Source organism: Myotis lucifugus, unplaced genomic scaffold, assembly GCF_000147115.1.
Source record: "Myotis lucifugus unplaced genomic scaffold, Myoluc2.0 scaffold_123, whole genome shotgun sequence".
NCBI classification, from domain to species: domain Eukaryota; kingdom Metazoa; phylum Chordata; class Mammalia; order Chiroptera; family Vespertilionidae; genus Myotis; species Myotis lucifugus.
Window position 1 is genome coordinate 1,651,084 of NW_005871171.1, and position 21,613 is coordinate 1,672,696.

General features: G+C 51.1%; 1 protein-coding gene across 7 annotated transcripts in view; it reads right to left on the minus strand.

Moving 5' to 3' along the window:
- The window catches only part of FRMD4B (FERM domain containing 4B), a 201,790-nt gene that overhangs the window by 108,287 nt on the left and 71,890 nt on the right, over positions 1-21,613 (minus strand). For all 7 annotated transcript variants that reach the window (XM_023758100.1, XM_023758098.1, XM_023758097.1 and 4 more), the window contains exons 2-3: positions 7,390-7,455; positions 4,823-4,917 (exon numbers count right to left, since the gene is read on the minus strand). In XM_023758100.1, coding sequence (XP_023613868.1) covers positions 4,823-4,917; positions 7,390-7,455 — 161 coding nt within the window. The remainder of the gene's footprint in view (positions 1-4,822; positions 4,918-7,389; positions 7,456-21,613) is intronic.

The window sequence follows — 21,613 nt, forward strand, 5'->3', positions numbered from 1 at the left end:
GTCGATGTGTTTCACATCAATGTTTCTCTCTCTCTCTCTCTCTCTCTCTCTCTCTCTCTATCTTCCCCCTTCCTTCCACTCTCTAAAAATATCAATGGAAAAAATATTCTCCAGTGAGGATTAACAACAACAAAAAAGCATAATGTATATTTATATGAACTTGCATGGAATGATGTCCAAGAATGAATAAATCAATTATACTAACCACAGAAGCACACTCAAAACACTATTATATATGGATGAAACTTCTTGGATATAGTTCTGGAAAGATATAAAACACATTGCTACAATCAAAAGAGAATGGCTTCAACTATGATATTAAATGTTTTTATAAGAAGATATTCACGTAAATTTAATATAAGATAATTTTCTAAAGGATAAATTGGAAATTAGATTTAAAAAATCCATCCATAATCTCACCAACAGGATAAACACAGAATAAGAAGTGAACTTTAGCCCTGGCTAGTTTTGCTCAGTGGATAGAGCATCAGCCTGCGGACTGAAGGGTCCCGGGTTCGATTCCAGTCAAGGGTACATGCCTGGGTTGTGGGCTTGATCCCCAGTAGGGGGCGAGCCGATTGATGATTCTCTCTCATCCCTGATATTTCTATCCCTCTCTCTCCCTTCCTCTCTGAAATCAATAAAAATATATTTTAAAAAGTGAACTTTACACATCACCCTTTCGCTGAGATATGCAAAGCTAACAAGCTATTTCATAGTCTTCGAGGCTAACATGAGATCCAAAAGCTTATAACCTGCTTTCCTCAAGTTCTATGGGCGAACAGCAAATGCAGCAGATGTAACCACTGCCTCAGGACACCTGGGCCTACACACTCCCTCTGCCGCGCTGCGCCGCCCCCAGGGCCGGTTTCCTGTGGGGCTAGAGCTGTACGGGTCAAAGGCCTATCAGATGGGACGATGGTCAAGACCAAGCCGCTGCGACGTCTTCACGGAGAAAGCTCATTCCGAAAATCCTCTCCAAACAAGGGAAGGAAATGCATGCACCGCGTTAGGGGGAATCAGAGCCCTGCGAGCGGAGGGCCGCGGTCAGGAAGGCCGCGGCTGCCCTCTGGCGGCACAGGCTCGCCCTGCACCTGACCCCGCAGGGCCTGACTTGGGGAGGGGGGTGTCTCCGGAGCCCCACGCGCCCTCCCAGGGGGCCAGGGCTGGGTTTTGTTGGTCCCGTCACTGCTGTTATCCTGGGGCTGCGCAGTTCCAGGCCCCCTTCCCTTCTCGCCTGGGGGAGGGCGTGGGCATCAGCGAGTTTCATGGCAAGCGCCCCTCTGCTCGGCCCGGCTGGAGCCCGGCCCCGCTGGCCGCTGCGCTGGGCTTCCCGCAGGAGAGGGCAGGGCCGACCCGCCGGGGAGGGTCCGCCTGCGGCTGACGTGGGCGGGAGCGGGGTGTGGAAAAACACTTTCCTAAAATACCTACCAGACAAAAAGGCTTGTGACCAAGACATTCCAGGGAGACACCCTCAGACAGAAGCTCTCCAGACCCGTCCGCAGAAGGGGGGCGGCCGGCTCCCCCAGCACACACAGCCCGCTCCCGCTTCTTCCGAAAATACACAGCCCGACGGCGCCTCCCCAACTGGTCATCGTTCAAAAATAGCCGCTGAGAACCAGGCTCTGGGGAGGCCGTCACCTGGGCCAGAGGTGCAGGCAGCACTCCCCGGCGGGAGAGGGGCAGGGCCGCTCACTGAGGGAGTCATCCATCCATCCCTTTGCTTTCGGAAGGAAAGGCCTCCCAGCCTGGGCACCTGACGTATGTACTGTCTGCTCAGCCCTCCTGAGCTCCGAGCTTTCCCAGAAGGTCCCGCGTGGCCAGTGCCTGCTTTTCCAGCCACCGTGGGCCGTGGAGCCTGGGGCGCATGTGACCCCACAGTCCAAATCACGTTTCTCCTCTACGGAGCACCCTTCCGTGGCCGAGGGGTCCCTCTCCCACCACGTGCCTCATGGTCGCCGGCCTCCCTGTGTCCTCGTCTCCCCCTGGGGAAAGGCACCATGCTCAGCATCATGTCCAGGCACCAGCCCACGTGATGACTGCCCTGGGCTGCCCTCTCCTGTCCCCTCTGAAGCCACCTGCCCTCAGGGCTGACTTCCGCTGTCGGGCCACGGGGACCCCACCCAGTCTCCTCCGGCCTCCTCTGAACACCTGCCTGCTCCCACGGCTCCCTTTCGTGGGCCTGTGCATCCATCCCACGGACTTAACAGGACGTAAGACTAGTGCCCTCGTGTATGTGCCGCACAGTCCTCATTGTATGGGCACTATTGTTACACTCATTGTGCAGATGAGGAAACCGGCATGTCAGAGATGTGAAGTCATTGGTCCAAGACCACACAGCTACCCAGATTCTATATCCACCCCTTGCCCCCCCCTCCCCCCCAGTATAATATCTTGGCCCACTTTGCCTCTTACTCTCTACAGTCTAGCCACACTGGCTCTTTTCTTTTCCTTTCTCAACAACAACAACAGAAGTCAGGCCTGCGCACCTGCTGCACTGGCGGTGCCTGGAACACATTTAAGTCGACAGAACTGGTTCTTGCTTTCCATTGTTGCCTCCTCCCCAAACCGCCCAAGCTCACCCTGCCTAGAACGGCACCCAGCTTTTCTGGATCATGGCCTCCTATTTTACGTTCTTCAAACCACTATCATTCGGGGTGTTTCCATGTACGGATTGTCTGTTTGTGCTGCTAGCCTATGTCATTGCAGTATAAGCTCCACGAAAGCCAGACCCTGTCTGTGTTGTTCACAGCTGACTTCCCAGGACTTAGAACAATGCCTGGCTCTTAGTGGGCACTCAAGGAATATATATATTTGACGGTTAAAACTGATGTCTATTTTTTTATTGATTAAGTTATTACATATGTGTCCTTATCCCCACGTTACCCCCCCCCCCACTCATGCCCTCACCCCCCTGGTGTCTGTGTCCATTGGTTATGCTTATATGCTTGCATATAAGTCCTTGGGTTGATCTCTCCCCCTTACCCCCACCCTCCCCTACCTTCCCTCTGAGGTTTGACGGTCTGATCGATGCTTCTCTGTCTCTGGATCTCTTTTTGTTCATCAGTTTATGTTGTTCATTATATTCCACAAATGAGTGAGATCATATGGTATTTATCTTTCTCTGACTGGCTTATTTCAAAGAAATATTTTTTAAATGAAAAAAATACTCCAATATTTATTGAGGTTTTAGCTTCTACTCTATGTGACCTCTAAATTATAGTGCTTATGGCACGTAAAAATTGCACTACATAACAGCCATTAAGTATTTATAGTTTTATGTCTTGTGCTGTTAACTATTATTTCATTCACATTCAGCTTCAACGTGTGTGGGCGCGTGCGTGCATGCATGTGTGCGTGTGTGCGTGCATGTATGTGTGATCACTGATCCACATGAACTAGCCCTGGCTCTCCGGCTGGAGCACGGGTCAGTGGACGTCTGCACTTCCCAGCTCACCCAGCAGAGAATGTTGTGAGTCAGAGGAGGGAGGTGATGGGGATGCACCTTTTCCTGCTTTGCTGAGCCCTCCTCAGAAAATATCCCGAGTCCAGAATCAAGGCTTCCAGGTTTTCCCATGTCTCCTGGCAGCTCAGCCGCAGGGTTTCTCCAGCCCAAGGCCCGAGCCCAGGGGCACTTCCAGGAGGTCCCAGGCTCTCGGCCCTCCCGGCAGGACATAACCGGAAGTCACAGTGTGACAGCAAATGACCCCTCTGGGGACCCCCCTGCCTGGCTACGCTGGAGCGCTGAGAGCGCGTGCACTGGGAGATCTTCGGGCAGAAGGCTGCGTGGCAACACAGTTTGGAACACATGTCCTTGAATTTTAATATTTGAAGAGATCTTTGGAAACTGTCCCCAGAAAGGGGGAGAATTCCTCTGATAAGGTCGCAGGCTGCATAGAACGTAGGCGAATTGGAATACAGGCGAATTGGGCTGCCAAAAAGCAGACAGATACGTACTCACACAGGATAATGTCAATAAGTCAGAACACATTTGCTTACATGGAGTTTTAAATTATTATAAACTTATTGTTATATGCCTGCCTCATTTCAGAGAAAATTTATATTGTTGAAAAATACATACAATATCCAAGTTAGCATAAAAAATGGAAGTAAAAGAAAAGAAAAGATGGTAAGGATGTAACATAAAATGGACCTCGGCGGACGTTAAAAAGTCCACTCCATATTAAATTATACACATGTTTTATGGGTGGGCCATAAATTGCCTTCAAACTTTCTTGCCACCAACACCAAAACATTATTCAGTTTCAAGATGTGAATGAATGACCACCTAGCATTTTTCTCTTGATACATGAGCTCATTAAGCAAGCACAGTGCATTCGGAGAAGAATAACAAACTCATTACAACAAATTTCTAAAACAGGACAATATTTTGAGTTCTTAAGGTCAATATTCCTTTTCTTTTCCTTCTACAATAGTCCTAGGAGAAAAATCTTGCATTAAAAAATCGTTAAGTAGCCCTAGCAGGTTTGGCTCAGTGGATAGAGCGTTGGCCTGCCCGGACTGCAGGGTCCCGGGTTTGATTTTGGTCATGGGCACATGCCTGGGTTTCAGGCTCGATCCCCAGTAGGGGGCATGCAGGAAGCAGCTGATCAATGATTCTCTCTCATCATTGATGTTTCTATCTCTCTCTCCCTCTCCCTTCCTCTCTACAATCAATAAAAAAATATTTTTAAAAAAATCTTTAAGTAGGACATATTCTAATTATTAGAGCATCCCCCCTTTTTTTCTTAATTATGAATGACAGTAGGTAGGTGGTCCAGACAAAAGGTAAAGAAATAAAAACGACAGGAAAAACACTTACATGTCATCTGTGAACGTGATTCCAAAGTACTCCTTCTCTTTCAGGTTGAAATGCGAAGCCACGAGGTCCAGCAGCTCTCGTGCTAGAAGCTTGGGCTGTCAGTACAAAAGTCTGATTAGAAACACTTGGCTTGCCTCTCTCTTATCGCTACCACCTTCCTCTACCCCAACAGTTTAGAACAGCTTTTGTTCCTTCTTAAATATCTGCCTTCTCCCCAGCCGGGGGCGTGCACAGGTCAGTCTACTGCAGACCATCCTCCAAGAGACTGGGAAGGAGAGGAAGTGGGAAGAGGAACGAACCTCAGTGAGACCATCATTCTCATATATTGCAATTCCTTACTTCTTCCCTCTAAGGCAGGGGTGGGGAACCTTTTTTTCCTGCCAAGTCCATTTGGACGTTCATAACATCATTCGCGGGCCATACACAATTATCAACTTAGAAAGTAGCCTGCTCTATTTAGTTCAGTGGTTCTCAACCTTCTGGCCCTTTAAATACAGTTCCTCATGTTGTGACCCAACCATAAAATTATTTTTGTTGCTACTTCATAACTGTCATGTTGCTACTGTTATGAATCGTAATGTAAATATCTGATATGCAGGATGGTCTTAGGCGACCCCTGTGAAAGGGTCGTTCGACTGCCAAAGGGGTCGCGACCCACAGGTTGAGAACCACTGATTTAGTCAAACATTTAATTAACTCACCCCTAATGCCTTGGCAGGGCCAGACCAAATGAGTTCATGGGCCTTAGACGTTGCTGCTCTAAGGTAAAACTGTGTTTACTAAAGCCTTGGTGTTTCTGAAAAACACTCTTTGATATGTAGTATGGTGCTAGTGACCAGGACAAGGAGTATTAAACCCCTCACTGTCTGCATGTAGGGGTAACTTGGCTTGGTGGACTAGATGAAAAGATCAAGACCCAGGCTGTGGGGGCATCAGAGATCGAGTTAAAAAGAACAACGACAACAATAACAATCATTCACTGTGCCACACTCTGTATATCTATGATCGCATTCCGTCCTTGCAAGGAGCCAGTGAGGCATGGGTCCTTATTTTCCACTTTCTGGGTGGGTCAGCCACGCCAGGAGAAGGTCAGCCCCTTGCTTGGTGTTCCGGTTAGGAAGCGCGGGGACCTGAGCCCAGTTCGCTGCTTACATAGCCCTAGCTTTCCCTCTCTCTCCAGGGAGTCATCGTGCCCCTTGTAAGTGGGCATTGTTCCTGCTTACTGAGCACCTGGTGAGAGGAAGGAGCGAACCTGTGAGCTTTTAGGAAGCGCTGGACTTGGGGGAAGGGGCATGGTTTGGAATTAGCCAGAATGGCTGAGTGACTGTGGCCGGATTTGCAGAGTTAGAGCGGAAAAGGGGATTTCAGGAGGGCATGCTAGGTGGTATCTGCCTTGACTTTGAGCCAAACAGTTTAGGGTTTGTTATGATGGTTTGAGGGTTGAATGTTTGCTGTTGGGGAATAAAGAATAGTTATGATTAGAGAGGAAGGATGGAAGGAAGGAAGGAAGGAAGGAAGGAAGGAAGGAAGGAAGGAAGGAAGGAAAAGAAAGAAAAAAGAAAGAAAGAAGAAAAGTAAAGAAAAGGAGAGAAGCCCCAGCTGGTTTGGCTCAGTGGATAGAGCGTTGGCCTGCAGACTGAAAGGTCCCAGGTTGATTCCAGTCAAGGGCACATGCCCGGGGTTGTGCTCTGGATCCCCAGTAGGGGGCGTGCAGGAGGCAGCCAATCAATGATTCTCTCTCATCATTGATGTTTCTCTCTTTCCCTTGCCCTTCCTCTCTGAAATCAATAAAAAAATATTTAAAAAGAAAGAAAAGGAGAGAAAAGAAGAGAAAAACAGGCAGAAATCTAGATTAAAATGTCTACTCTGGTGAAACTATTGTTGGCTGTACTATTTTCATTCTAATTGAAGCCTATGCATAGCGGGCTAGGGACAAGCCCCAGACGGGAGAAAAATGTAGGCTTGGTCAAAGGGAAGAATTCTAGCCAGAGCTGTAGGTGTGGCTGTCAGCAGGGACTGCCAACGTTTTTTAAGACTCTTGGTCCAAAGTGTTGGGTAGATGAAGAGAGAAGCATCAACAATTAATATGTCATGACTCACAAAATCCCACATATTTTACAAGTTACCCCTATTTTTCTCATATAGAATTTAGGTTGATTTTAACCTTAATTCTGTGAGGAAGCCTAGGCCATCTTAAGGCCAGTTCACAGTTTATGAAACTGGGTATTTAAATTGGACAAGGTCATGTGACAGGACAGTGGTAGAATGCATAACCCTTTTCAGGGAAGCATTATGTTATCCAATTTACCAACAAGAGATTCAAAGAAGTGAAGTCACTTGCCCGGGGTCCACATCTACTGAGTGTCAAGGCGGCGACTGGAACCCACGTATCTGAATATATGTCACCAACTTCCAGTCACATACAAACCAGGTCTTCTGACTTTAGAGCTCCTTTTCCTCCGCAATCAACCCTGCGTCACGGGCTTCGAGCACAGACGAGCAGCCAGCCTGACACAGGCCACGCGCTCACGGGCCCAGACGTGCTGTCCCGGGTGGGCAACACCTACCTGCACCAGCAGCTCCAGCCGCCTGTCATCCAGGAGGTGCACCTGGCAGTGCCTGCCCTCTGTCATCTGTGGGGAGAGACAGCACGAGTGGGGTCAGGCGGGGCTGGCAGGGAAGCCCCGGAGCGCAAGTGGTCACTTATTTCACATGTGACGCCTCAGCCTGAAAATGGCTTCACTTGAGGAAATCAACAGGCGTCAGACAGATTTATTACATGGCATCAGCCCCTGGGTTTTTAAAAATTTAAATGTTTTTCATTCTTTGATTTAAAAGAAGAATGAAAAACAGAGATGACTCAATATACTGGAAAAATAATGCCTAAATATGCACACAAGATTTTATTATGAGAAGTAGGTTTCCTTCCCAGAGGAAATGACTATATTTTTATTTAAGTCAATATTTTATTTTTCAAATGCAAATGGCTTTATTCATTGGTGTGCTTTAATACATATAATACATGCATAATTATAAGAAAAACATGATTCTAAAATTCAAATGGAAACCTTCCATTTTTGAAACTTCTGCCCCCTTTACAAGTCTATGGCTGCTATAATTAAGAACAGGTAAGATACACAGTTAAGAACACAGTTTGATGTATTCTTTTCCAATTACATTTAATTTTTATCACTCATAATTGCAATTCGGGGAAATCCTCTTTGTGAACTAGTTACCGATGCACAGAATGCAAAGATTCCCCTGGACTAGCGCCTGCTTCCCGCCACCGGACCTGCCAACTCGAGGAGAATCCTCGCAGACCGACTGTATACGGACTTTGAGACATGCCCAGGTACGTATTTTTAAAAAATCCATATGAAGTGTTTTTCTTTAATATTACATATGACATATTATTCTGAAAATAAAGCAAATACTCATAGTGTTTGTGTTTGTATGTGTGTGTGTGTGTGTGTGTGTGTGTGTATTTCCCCATTTTGAATTCAAATGCTATTTCTTGCAGATCTTTCCAATGTCAACACATATAGGCCAAGCTCATTCTTTTTAAAGGTTCTATGGTATCAGCTATCGTGCGCACACAGTAATTCCTGCTGAGAAACACGTTGTTCCCGCATTTCCTTATGACAAGGACGTCACAGTGAACTCTGCACATGCAGCTTTGCCCACACGTGTGTGCTGGCTGGGCCACTTGGAAGAGCGTGGGCAGCATTTGGTACACACCCTGAGGTACACACAACCTGGTTTAAGAGAAACCAGCTCCATCCCGGGCGCCAGCTGTGCCCATAGCGTTCCTGGCGTTTCGCGTCCCCTCTGAGCTGCAAGCAGCGACCCCGGCCGGGATGGTGCTGTTTATCCCACTTCACACAGGAGGAAACGGGGCTCGGAGTGGGACCAGCCTGTCTGCAATGGGAACAACACCAACGACTGCACCTGCGTTTCCGACTGAGCTCTGCTCTGCGTGGGAACGTAGCCCAGACGCAGACCGTGGCCTTAGGGAGATGTGGCCCGCAGCGGCGACCGGAGGCGTGCGAGGAGGTGACTGCGCCGGCCCTGACTCCGTCCTGAACTCTACAAAGCCAAGGCCAAACACACCCGTTTGGTGGCAAGGGGAAAGGGAGCACACCTTTGTCCCAGGCACTAAGCCGTGCACTGCATACATGTCACCTCACAAAGCTCCACAAGTCTATCCTATGGCAATGTCCCATTTTACGGATAAGGAAAGCGAGTTTAAGGTAATTTATTCAAAGTTACCTGGTCAAGAAAAGAGCCAAGCCAAGATTTACATTAAAGTCATCTTCTTTTCTACTTTAGCATGGGAGGAAATAAATAAATGTGTCAGTCATTTTATTTCTTTTGTAAAACCCACATAAGGAAACCAACTTCATGGCCTATAGAAGGATGTAATGAAATAAAACTCAAAAGATCAACTCACACAGTATGAATCCATTAAGGAATATGTCAAAATATTTCACACCGCTCTGCTGTTGCATAGTCCAAACGAATTTCTGCCCCAATTTTACAAAGACATCTTTTTCCTTTCCATTTTGCTTTGGACCTCCCTCAGACTGGCCACTGCCTTTTTGTCAACACATAAACTCACCCTACAGAATTGAATGGTAAATGCTTTGGCATGTCTGCCTATCTGAGCACAAACACGGGCAGTGGTGGCCGTATCTGTACAACTTGGTCCTGCCCTTTGGCCTCAGTTGATTGGAGCAGGGATGCACACCTGACCCAAGCTGGACCAATCAGAACCTCAGTCCAGGGAATCTGGAATGAAGTCCGAGGAGGTGACAACGTGGCTGCCGTGTGTGGAGGACAAGCAGCTCATCAGTGGCAGGAGAAGCACACAGCTGGAGAGGCCAGCGGGCGAGAACTGCCGACTGCATCCCTAACCCTTGTCTGCACTTCTGGTCCCTTCCACTGGCCCGGGCGGAATGTTGTCCCTGGGCTCCATGAAACACCCCTGTATTCCTCCCATAAGCCCACTTTTCCTCTCTCTCTTAAGCTGGCTTCAGTTGGATTCTGCTTCTTGCAACTAAAAGCCTCTTTATAAGATACCACAGGTGTCTACACCTAAACCCAGGCAAAGGTTTCCGAAGGATGGACTCCCGATGATGTCATTAATGTGGTAAAGTTGTCAGTTCATAATGACTGAAGCTCCCACCAATGACAATACAACGGCCAAGAGAAAGGCTGGCATTTCGGGCGGAGAGACTCTGAACAAACATCTCGCTGTGTGACGGGGTAAGACACACACGCTGGAGAAGGCAGAGCAGGTGACGGGGAGAAAAAGTGCACGTCTGTCCGCACATCCGAGCGCAGTGTTCCCAGGCCCTCTCCTCTCTGGGAGGGAGGTCAGAGGGCAGTGTGGTCATCGCCAGCAACAGGAAGGCCTGCCCTTGTCGCTAACCTGAAGGTGGAAAGGTGGTGGATGTATTCTGTTCATCAAGACATGCTTATGAATAACTTATAGTTGACAACACTGGAAATCAGGAGGTGCCACTTGATAAAGGTCCAGATGGCAAGCTCTGGAGAGACGGCTGGATTTCCTCCCCGGCAACATCGGGCCAGGGAGGGGCAGAGTGGCTCCCTCTCTAGATGAGTCTGTGGCTCGGGCTCACCCAACCTACTGCCTGCAGGATCCTGGGAGTCCCGACCTGTGAACAAGCACATGTGGTTCAAGTCCATGTGGCACCAGGGGAGACACAGCCAGCGGCCAGGAGGGTGTGTGCCGGAGGAGTGCTTGACACTTGGCCCTCATCCTGTGTAGCATGTCAACCTCACAGAAGCCTGTGGAGGGGACAGCTCCTGCTAGTGCCGAGGAAACTGAGGCCTGAGAGGTCATGGAACTTGCACAGGAGTTCTAAGCCAGACTGCACTCAAAACCGCATTTCATCCCTTAGTAGCCGTGGCCCCTTGAGAAGCCTGTCTGAGCCTCAGAAGCAGGCTCCTGATCGCTTTCCATCGGGCGCCCTGAGAATGCGGTGAGCTCCTTCTCAGGGCCACTTCTATTATAGTCCTTATTTGCTGGGAAACTCACAAACAAACAGCTAAACCTTCCTGGAATCTATCTATTCTCCCATTAAAAAGAGCTTTTCAAAGGGAAGGCTGTTATCAGCCCATTTTAAAGAAGATAAATGACAGGTAATGCTAACCAGTCAGTTAGCAAGCATGCGGCAGAACCGTTTCCCAGAGCCCAGGGGCAGAAATAAAGACAGAGGGGGCGCTGGTTCCCGTGGGCCTCTGTGCCTGCCCCCACCAGGCATTTTAGTAGCAACAGCCACAATAGCAGGGACAGGCACGCTCTCTGTTCCAGGTGCCGCACTGAGCACGGAGCAAACACCCGCACATCCAGTCCTCGTGCTGCTCGCATGAGGCAGGCAGTCTTAGTGCCAGTATTACAGGTAAAGAACTGAGAGAGATCACACATAATGAGGTTCACAAACGGCAGAGCTAGACCCAAGCCCAGAGCCCCAGCTCTCCACACTCGCTGTATACACGGCGCTCAGCACCCTGCAGTGTGTGTGTGTGTGTGTGTGTGTGTGTGTGTGCGCGCGCGCGCGCGCGCGCGCACGGTGGGGGGGGGGGGGGGAAGGACAGCTCCACACAACCCTTCCTTGATGGGTTAGATGAATGGGTAGAAAAGGGAAACGAAGTGCCATAAACATGCATGAAAATCATTTCAGTTCCAGAGAAAAATGCTGGGACTGCATTTACAGGTCACGCAGGGCCTGTAAATGAGTAAAGTGTAGAATTCATAATAGAAAGAACCTTGAAGGCATCTCATAACTGCCGCTCATTAGAGATCCGGGAAGCTAAGGGGTGGACCTGCCCAGCCACACAGCTAGTTAACTGGGGGCCTGGGATTAACACTCAGGACTCTGACCTCGAGGCCAGAGCTCGGGGGCTGTGCCCAGGCTACTCAGCGAATAAATAATACATCTCATTCAAATGCACTTCTCCCCAACAGGTTGGCTTTTAAAGTAAAACAACAACAAAAACTCCCTGTACCTACAAAAAAGAAAACACCCAACTGATGCTTCATCTTCCAATTTCAACAACAGAAGTTACATTTGTTAAGCTATTCCTGGGTCATCGCCATGACTATATCCATAAACACAGAATCACTTCAAAACACAACAAAAACAGCAACCAATTTCATTGAGCTTACTCCATAAACTTCAGATGTAGTGACTCATTTAATGCTACGAGGTAACTATATCCATCACTCCCATTTTACAGTTGGAGAAACGGAGGCTCAGAGAGGCCAAGCGCCTCGCTCAAGGCTGCACAGCTAAGAGCAGAGCCGGGACTCAGCCTGCAGACCAGCTCCTGAGCCCGGGGTGATACTCCCCGTTTTCCAATGTGATTATCACCCCGGAAGAAATGAAATATATTGCCTTTCACAGTCTACCTGATTGACCTGGCAATTGGCTTTCTCCACAAAAGAGCAGTTTGATAGGTCCACTGAGGAGAGGAAGTCAACCAGCCTTTCAATGAGCAGCGCCGGCTTTGAGACGAAGGGCCCGCATGGCCCCGCGGCGCTGTCTGCGCATCCGAGACCCGAGCCAGGTCGCCGGCTGCTGCCCGGCCATTTCTCCGTCCGGAGGCTGCTCCCAGGCGTCACTGTCCACCCCAGGCACCATCGCAGGCTTCAGATCTGACCCGACCCCAGTGGCAGTGCCAGGAGTGGGAGCAGATTAGAAAAGGGGTCTCTTCCGTGGCCCCCACCCGACCCCCAGCCTCCCGCCGCCCCTGCACCTGCCCGGGAGCGGAGGCCAGGCGGTGGGTGAACAGCCACCTCAGCCCGCGGGCCTCAGCACGCACCTGGGCAGCGGAGGGCCTGTCATCTGTCAGCAACAAATGAGGAAGGAAGGAGGGAAGTGAGACCCGGCCCCAGGCCAGACCCTGGCTTCCTGGAGCTCCCTGACGGGCATGAGCCCGCTCCCTCAGGGAGGAGAGGGGACAGGGACCTAAGGAGCCGAGGCTGCAGCACCGGGCACAGGGAGAGGGGGTCCCCCCCGCGGTGCCGGTCCCTCAGCAGCAGCGGGAAGTCCCGGGAAAGACCAGCGGCACCGCCCCATCACCCCCCCGCCCCCCCGCCCGCCTTGGTCTGTTCTGGTCGGGTCCTCGTGACACGGAGTCTGCTGAGGAAGCAGCAACTGCCCGCCACTCCCTAAGCCCCCCCCCCGCCCCGCCCCGTTCCCTTCTGACCTTTCCTGAAAACTTAGCATTTTGTGGGGGCCCGCTTCAAAAAAATGGTTCCTCAGGGTTTTCTGTGGGTTTCCTCACCCAGAGCCTCACCCACCCTCATCCCTCGCCTGGACGGGTGCGCACTCAGCTCTCCCCACCCCATGCGCTCAGGCCGGCCAGAGCGGCCCGGCCCCAGCCAGGCCCTGCGTGACCTGTAAACGCAGAGCCAGCCCCGCACTTCCCGTCCAACTCCCCGGGCCTCGCACACCACAGGAGGAGCATCTCCCCTCCCGCCCATGTCCGCAGCCCCTTGTCCCCCTCTCCTGCACCCCCCACTCTAATCTCATTGCCAACCCCTCTGCCTCACCACACCCAGCCTCCTCTTCCTCCTCCAAAGCCTGCTCCCACTTGAGACTTTGCACACGCTGTTCCCTGCACTGCATGCTGTTCCCTGCGCTGCACTCCTTTCCCTGTGCTGCACGCCCTTCCCCGGGCCATCGGGTGACTGGGTGCGTTGGCCGCTCTCGGACTTAAATCAACATCACCATCTCCACAAAGGCCTTCCCGCCTCATGCACTATGAAGTGGAGCCGGGCCGCTCTGCCTGCCGTGCTGCTCTCCTGTCTCTATGGCTACTACTTCCCTCTGCTTCTGTTTATCCTTCTCTGCCTTCATCATCAGCAGCAGTGAATCCATGGGGGAGACCTTGATTCCTTTGCTGTGTCTCCAGGGTCTAATCCAGGGGTGGGCAAACTTTTTGACTCGAGGGCCAAAATGGGTTCTTAAACTGGACCGGAGGGCCAGAACAAAAGCATGGATGGAGTGTTTGTGTGAACTAATATAAATTCAAAGTAAACATCATTACATAAAAGGGTACGGTCTTTTTTTTTTTTAGTTTTATTCATTTCAAACGGGCCGGATCTGGCCCGCGGGCCGTAGTTTGCCCACGGCTGGTCTAGACCATGCCCGGCAGGTGGGGAGAACGTGGTTAATACATGTCTGCTGAGTGGAGGAACCTTGACGATTCAGAGCCTACACACAATGATGAAATTTATAGGCATCATGTCAAAGGAGGATGTGCCACAGCACCGGCGCAGCCTGGCGCAGGCCGACTTACACGTGCAAAGCGGCTCCCCCTCCCCCTCCCCCCACCCGGAACAAGGTGCCCTGTGTCAGGTGAGCTGCTCCGGGAAGGCGTGTATCTAGGACGGTCTGACTGACTTTGGGATCTATTGAGCGGACGGAGTTTTATATTTCCCCCAAATGATGTCAACCCCAGCGGAACAAGGCCCCTTTATGGCATCTCTGGGTGTTGACTGAATATGAGCCGCTGACACCCGGGCTGAGAGAAAGGCCTGGACTGACACTGTCTCCACACCCAGTCGGCTGCGATGTCCCCTCAGCTTCAAGGGCGCCTCCCTGGAAGGTGCAGCTGTGGGAGCAGCTTTCTCAGTGTCATGAGCCTTCTCCTGCTCCTAATGTGCACTTGCTGATGCCCCCAGCACTAAGCCCTTCCCAGCACAGCATCCTACTTCATGCCGCTAAGCTGGGAGGTAGACGGTCATACTTAGATTTTATAGATGGCTAGCTGATGGCTAACTGAGGTCCCGTGGCCATGACCCATGGGATCTCCGAACTCTGACGCATCTCTCTAAGGTGCACTGGGAGTGGAAGAGGAAAGAGAGACCAGAGAGAGGAAGAAAGGGAAGGGGCAGAAGGAAGGAAGGAGGGAAGGAAGGAGTCCTGGGAGTGGTAAAGAAGGGAGCCCTGGTCAGCGTGGTCAGGCGGTTGGGCCTTGTCCCAGGCACCAGAAGGTGCAGGTTTGATTCCTAGTCAGGGCATATGCCCAGGTTGCAGGTTCAGTCCCTGGTTGGTGTCCATGTGGGAGGCAACCATTCGATGTTTCTTTCTCTTTCCCTCTCTCTTCCTCACCTTTTATCTAAAAAAAATCAATAAAAATTTTTAAAAAAATCTTATCCTATATAATAAAAGCCTAATATGCTAAGTGTCCGGTCATCCAGTTGGCCATTCAACCAATCAAAGCATAATATGCTAATGATATGCTCACTATGACATGCACTGACCACCAGGGATCAGATGCTCCAACTGGTAGGTTAGCTTGCTGCTGGGGTCCAGCTGATTGAAACTGAGTGAGCTGGGCTGGACATGCCCTGGAGCCTTCCTATGGTCCCTCTCCGGCAGGCCAACCTCCCATGTCCCTTCTTGGCCCCAATCGTGCACCAGTTGGGTCCCTCAGCCTGGCCTGCACCCTCTTGTAATCCGGGACCCCTCGGGAGATGTCAGAGAGCCGGTTTCGGCCCGAGGGCAGAACAACTGGTTGCTATAATGCGCACTGACCGCCAGGGGCAGATGCTCAATGCAGGAGCTTCCCCCTGGTGGTCAGTGTGCTCCCACAGGGGGAGCGCCACTCAGCCAGAAGCCCTGAGCCGGGCTCACGGCTGGAGAGTGCAGTGGTGGTGGCGAGAGCCTCTCCTGCCTCCATAGCAGCACTAAGGATGTCTGACTGATGGCTTAGGCCCACTCCCCGTCAGTTGGACATCCCCTGAGGGCTCCCAGACTGCGAGAGGGAGTAGGCCCGGCTGAGGGACCCCCCCTCCCCACCGAGTGCACAAATTTTGTGCACTGGGCCTCTAGTTTATAAAAGAAAATAATAATAAGGGGAGAGTTCAGTTTAGCGAAGACAAAATTAACTACCTGCCCGAGGAAGAATGTGTATGAGTAATGGCAGCTGGCCTTGAGCTGGCCACTTAAATTCATTCATAACAACCCTGTGAAGTAGATTCCAATGCTCGCTTCATTGTGTGGATGAGGAAACCGAGGCTCAGAGAAGGTTCATGACTGACCCCACCCAAGGTCACAGCGAGGACGCTGCGGATCAGGACACAGAGAGCACAGGACCCACGCTGCTCCCCGCTGCTCCCCCACTCCTCCCCACTGCGCTGCCTTCCCCACTGCCCCCCTGGGATGGGCTCTGCGCACTCAGTCCCAGGGCTGAGGGGCTTCACGTACTTGACTGCCAAGGTCAGCGCTGCTCTAGAAACGTTGGATCTGGATTCCCCAAACCACAGTCGCCTGTCACTGGAAGCAAGACCAGAGGGGAAGCACGGCCTCCGTGGGGCCCGCCCCGATGAGACACGGCACCTCCCGAAGCGGCGTCTGCTGTGTGGGCTTTCGTTGAGCATCGGCCCCACCTGTGGGCTGCTGGCCAGGTCACGCTGAGTGAACACGTCCGGCTCAGGACGACGCTGACCAGGTATGTGGCCGCGGGGCCTGACTCCACAGCGTCGGGGCTTAGGGCGTCCTCCAGCCACAGCAGGTGATTCCGCGTGGAAAGCCGGCACCAGGTGCGCATCCATCCACTGAGCCAGCATTCACTGAGCACTCCCAAGGGCAAGCTCCCTTCCGGGTACCAGTAAGTAACCGCACAGGGGAGCAGAGGCCACTCCCTGGGGCTTGTCCGAGTGCAGGTTCAGCGGTGGCAGCCCTGGCGCTGTGGCTGGAAGCGGTCTCCCTGCGCAGGGCAGGCAGTGGTGCAGCACCCCTGGCCCCAGCCAGCAGACGCCAGGAGCCCCCACCTGCTGCTTCCTGTGACAACCAAGCATGCCTCCAGCCAAGGACCTCCTGGGGAGCAAGGCCCTCGCTGGTTGAGAACAACAGCTCCCGACATAGAAGGAGGAAAAGAAACTATTAACAATGGGATATTTTCAGTTAACAGTGAGGGCTTGAAATAGCTCGACTGGCAATGGAATTAATTTCTTTTTTTTAATCCTCACTTGAGGACATACATGTCCATTGATTTTTTTAGAGAGAGAGGGGAAGAGAGACAGAGAGAAGGATATATAGTGAGAGAAACATCGATGTGAGAGAGAAACATCTACCAGTTGTCTCCCGTATGTGGCCCAACAGGGGACTGAAACCACAACCTGGGCATATGCCCTGACTGGGAATCGAACACACAATTAAAAAAATATATATTTTTATTGATTTCAGAGAGGAAGGGAAAGGGGGAGAGAGAGAGAAACATCAATGATGAAAGAGAATCATCGATGGGCTGCCTCCTGCACGCCCCTACTGCAGTGGTTCTCAGCCTTCCTAATGCTGCGACCCTCATGTTGTGGTGACCCCCAACCATAAAATTATTTTCGTTGCTACTTCATAACTGCAATTTTGCTACTGTTATGAATCATAATGTAAATATCTGATATGCAGGATGTATTTAGGCGACCCCTGTGAAAGGGTCGTTCGACCGCCAAAGGGGTCTCGACCCACAGGTTGAGAACCGATGCCCTACTGTGAATGGAGCCCGCAACCCTGGCATGTGCCCTGACCGGGAATGGAACCGGGACCTTGTGGTTCATGGGTTGACGCTCAAGCACTGAGCCACACCAGCCCAAGTGGAACTAATTTCTTATCATGTGCAAAACTTATTTCAAAATTCACTGCTCACCCAGGAAACGTGAGAAATGAGTAAGTCGATGGAGAGGACTTCCGCGGAACCACTGCTCTTGACAAGCGGCTCCAGTAGAGACAGGAGCATGGTCCTGCGTCTGCGCAGTAGCTCTCACTGCGGCTCCTTCCTGCCGCCGAGGCTGGGAGCGCTTCTGCCAGCTGCTGCAGCTCCCGCCACAACTGGAAGCAGTGGGCCAGCTGCGGTAGCAACTCCCTGGGGAGGGCATTCTCACAAAAGACAACCTGATCAGTGTCAGCCTGATCTCCTAAGGCTGGCGCCAAAAAAGGCCGGGGTTCAAAGAAAGAAAGAAAGAAACAAAACAACTCCGTCCGCTGGAGTTGAAGGCCATCAGGAGGTGTCCCTGAGGAGTGCACAGGATTTAGACCCGGGGGCTTGGTTTATGCCCCAGCTCTGCCACTGAACTCAGTCTCTGCCTCTGCGAAGTGGGAATGAGAAGAATCCATCTCGTTTAGCTTTGTTTGTCTCTTATACTAATGAGGGCCGAACCTACAATCCGCCCCGAAGGCCCAGGTGCTACTCCGTCTCCAGCAGGTACACTACGTACTGCACGTGCCGGGCAGAGTCTGGGCTGTGCTGGGGCCTGAGGGCACCATCGCTCTCCCCAGGGCACAGTCCTCTTGTTCCGGGGGGACTGGTGAGCTGCTGACTGCTATTCTGTTAACTATCAGCAGTTATTTTGAGTTGGATAAATGGTTATTTTTCTAGAAAAAAGTTCTCCTGGATGAATAAGAGGTCAACCTGTCGTACTCAAATTCAAAGTCAATCCACCAGTTAAGAGCAAGGGTGAGTGCACAGCTGCGTGAATGTACTCAATGCCACCGAACTACATTTAAAGTGGTCAACCTGGTAAGGTCTGTGCTATGTACATTTTAATACCTAACAAAAAGCAGGGGTAATGGAATATACTTAGGTGCATATTTCATTTTGAAAGATCCTCACAACTTTAGATATTTAAAAGTGTGTTTATGGTCTGGCTGATGTGGCTCAGTGATTAAGCGTCGACCTATGAACCAGGGGTTAATTCCATTTTAATATCTCAGTGATACATCAACAGGCTCACTCAAACCCCCCTCCTTCCCCCCCTTTTCAGCTGCCATATGCCCAGAGCCGGGGACTCCTGCAAACTCATTCCTTGTCTGACTGCTACCAACAGGACCTGGCATGGCGTGTGCCGCCTGCCCGTGCGCCCTGTGCTCTGAGATGCATTTTATCTGGTGAATTCTCACAACCCCCGAAGGAAACGTTTTGCCCTTCATTTCACACAGAAGCAGCTGAGACCCCACGAGGCTGAGAATAACTTGCCGGAGGCTCCTAGTTAGTAAGGGGCTGAGCAAGTTCAGCAAGGAGTTCGCCCAATGCCAAGGGGAAACGGGCGCCCAGTCTTCATGGAGGAGCTGGGGCAGACGGGCCTCTCTACCGACAGCCTGCACTTTCCGGCGAGAACCCTGGGCCAGGCCCCGAGGGAGGCTGCCCGACGTCTGTTTCCAGAGAATCACGGGGACGTTCCTGCTGTCCCTTCCCGGGAGGAGCATCCTCTTCCCCAGCCCCAGTGGTTAGGCTGTATGTTTAGACGTCACGGTACAGTATCAATGAGTCACAAAAGAAAAGAACACGGCAGGCCTGGTACCGTAAACAGGAAAAGTCACAGAGTGGCACCGAGAAAAGCCAGGCGCACAGCCGTGGGCTGTGGGGTTGGCGCCGTGTGCAGTTCAGGTTGACCAGAAATGAAGTTTTCTGGGCGTTTTGCAAAAGATGGAAATTTTGGCTTCGGTGATTATGCAAGTAGCAGACACCCTGTGGTTTGGAAACTTTCTGCTGTGCCAACTGTCAGTTTTCTCTTTCCCGGGAAAAACAGCCGGTAGGAAGGAGCAGAAGCAGTGCGTTTTTTAAAAGTTAGAAGTAAAACAAGCCCAGCGAGGGCGAAGGGGTTTAAAAATAAACCGAGAGCTTGTGAGTGGCTGATCTTCTCGGTGCTGTTTATCCACCTGGAATTCTGGGCTGAATAAAAGCAGCCACAGGCACACAAATCACAGCTATTACCCTGGAAACTGCAAAATGAACAAAAACCAACAGGAAAACCCAAACGAACTTCACAGGAATTTCCGAGTACACACTCGTTGTCAGAGTTTTCATGTTTCGAGTTTTCGTTGGCCCTGAGAGTGTCCCTGACTCTTTTCAAAGTCTCTTTGTTCTCTGTGGTCCTTACCCAAATGGAGGCGGAAATAAGTCCTAAGAGAGTTTATAACTAATACACACTGATCGGCTGGGTCCAAAGCCCTAGCATTTGGTTGGTGGAACTGTCATATTTGAGCAGGGGATTTAGAACAACATGACCACACTTCGAAAACAGAAAAGTCAAACTTATTTGGGACAATATAGGAAAAGTCTTAATCATTCCCTCTCACTCCCCTCAACACAGACACGTCTAATGTCTATTTCCAGGGAATCACGAGCCATTTCTACTGTCCCTCCCCTGGAGAAGCATCCTCTTCACAGAACCCCAGTGGTTACGCTGTGTGTTTAGATGTCGCGGCACAGTATCAATGAGTCACAAAAGAAGAGAACACGGCAGGGGCCGGTACTATACACGGAAAAGTCACGAAGTGGCACCGAGAAAAGCCAAGAGCAACTTAGGGAAGAAAAATTGTCACCTTGTGCATGTTGTGTTTTCAAATGAGATTCAGTCTTTTTTGGAAGCTAACACAGTATTCAAGGATTAAAACAAAACTAAAAGGTCACAGGTCAGGGAGACAAAAGAAGCCTGAAAACATTTCCGGGGGAGCCTCAGGGAACACAGGGAGGGACAAAGAATCCCTCCAGAGAGAATGGTGACGTGGAGCCTTCTCGCCGCTCCATTTTCAAGCACAAGCAACACTGAAAATTAAAGTATATGAACTTACAATGAAATAAATTACATTAAAAGCAAAGGTCATAGATGCTCACAACTCGTCTGTTTTTTACATTTCACTGTTTCTTTGCCCTTGGGTGGATTCATGTTTATGAAATCTTTATGGCAGCCATGGTGTGCTCATCTCTTTCCAGCTCAGTGATGGTAGCTGGTAACATGAAATTGGTCAAGGTGAGAGTATTTACACTACGGAATTGGCAAATGCTATTCCCCAGAGATCTGGCTGTGAAACACGGAGCAGGCCACACTGGAGAAGTTCAAAGGCAGAAGAGGCCTGGGGAGAGGGCCTGCTCAGAGCATGTCAGGGCGTGGAGGCCGCTGAGAGACGTGGCACAGAGGAAGGAACGAGGCTGCGATTTCAGACAGAGCTGTGCCCAGAGCCCAGCACACCTACCTTTCCCAGGGCTTACTTTGTACATCTCTAAAATGGGACTAATGGTATCTCTCAAGGGAGTGGCTGTGCTCATGATGCCTGGCACAGAGCGTGGCAAACAGAGGCTGGCATAAAAGGCGACTGGCACACCCCTGATGTGTCAACAGCTCCAGGGTTGGGGCACCGATCTCCTGCACAGCCAGAGACTCATGCATGACTAGAACATCATTATTCTACTTCAAAACAATTCCCAGTTGGCAAGCTCACCACAGAGGGTCCAGGACCTGGGATTGCGCTCTCCCACTCAGGGTCAGTTGCCTCTCCTGCTTTTGCGACCAGAATGTAAGTTGCACTCACTGCTGCTTTCCTGTCTCCTGAGAAAGCGCCTGCCCAGTGTAGGGCTTCAAGGATTTGTGTGGATGAGTGACTCTCCGGCTCCCCCTCTCAGTTGTCTGCCCAATTTCTACTGTTGAGGTCCCATCGGAAGTTTAATGACCAAAGCCCAGCCAGCTGCATGGCTGGTGTCCTGGCGTCTGCCACACCCTGGGGGCTGCTTCCCCTGCCACGGAGCCGCCGCCACCCCCAGACCTCAGTGGAGGCCGCTTCCAGCTGCTCCATTCACAAGCAGTGCTGAGCAGCGTCCTTGCTCTGCTGGCAAGTCTCTCCCCTCCTGTTCCCCTGGGCGCTACTCCAGCTCCACTCTGCCTCATCAGAAGGCTAGAGTCTTGTGACAGGAAGTCTCACCCAACGCTTGCAGCTGTATCCAGGGAACCAAATATTTACCCCCTGGGGCCCTGCTCGCGTG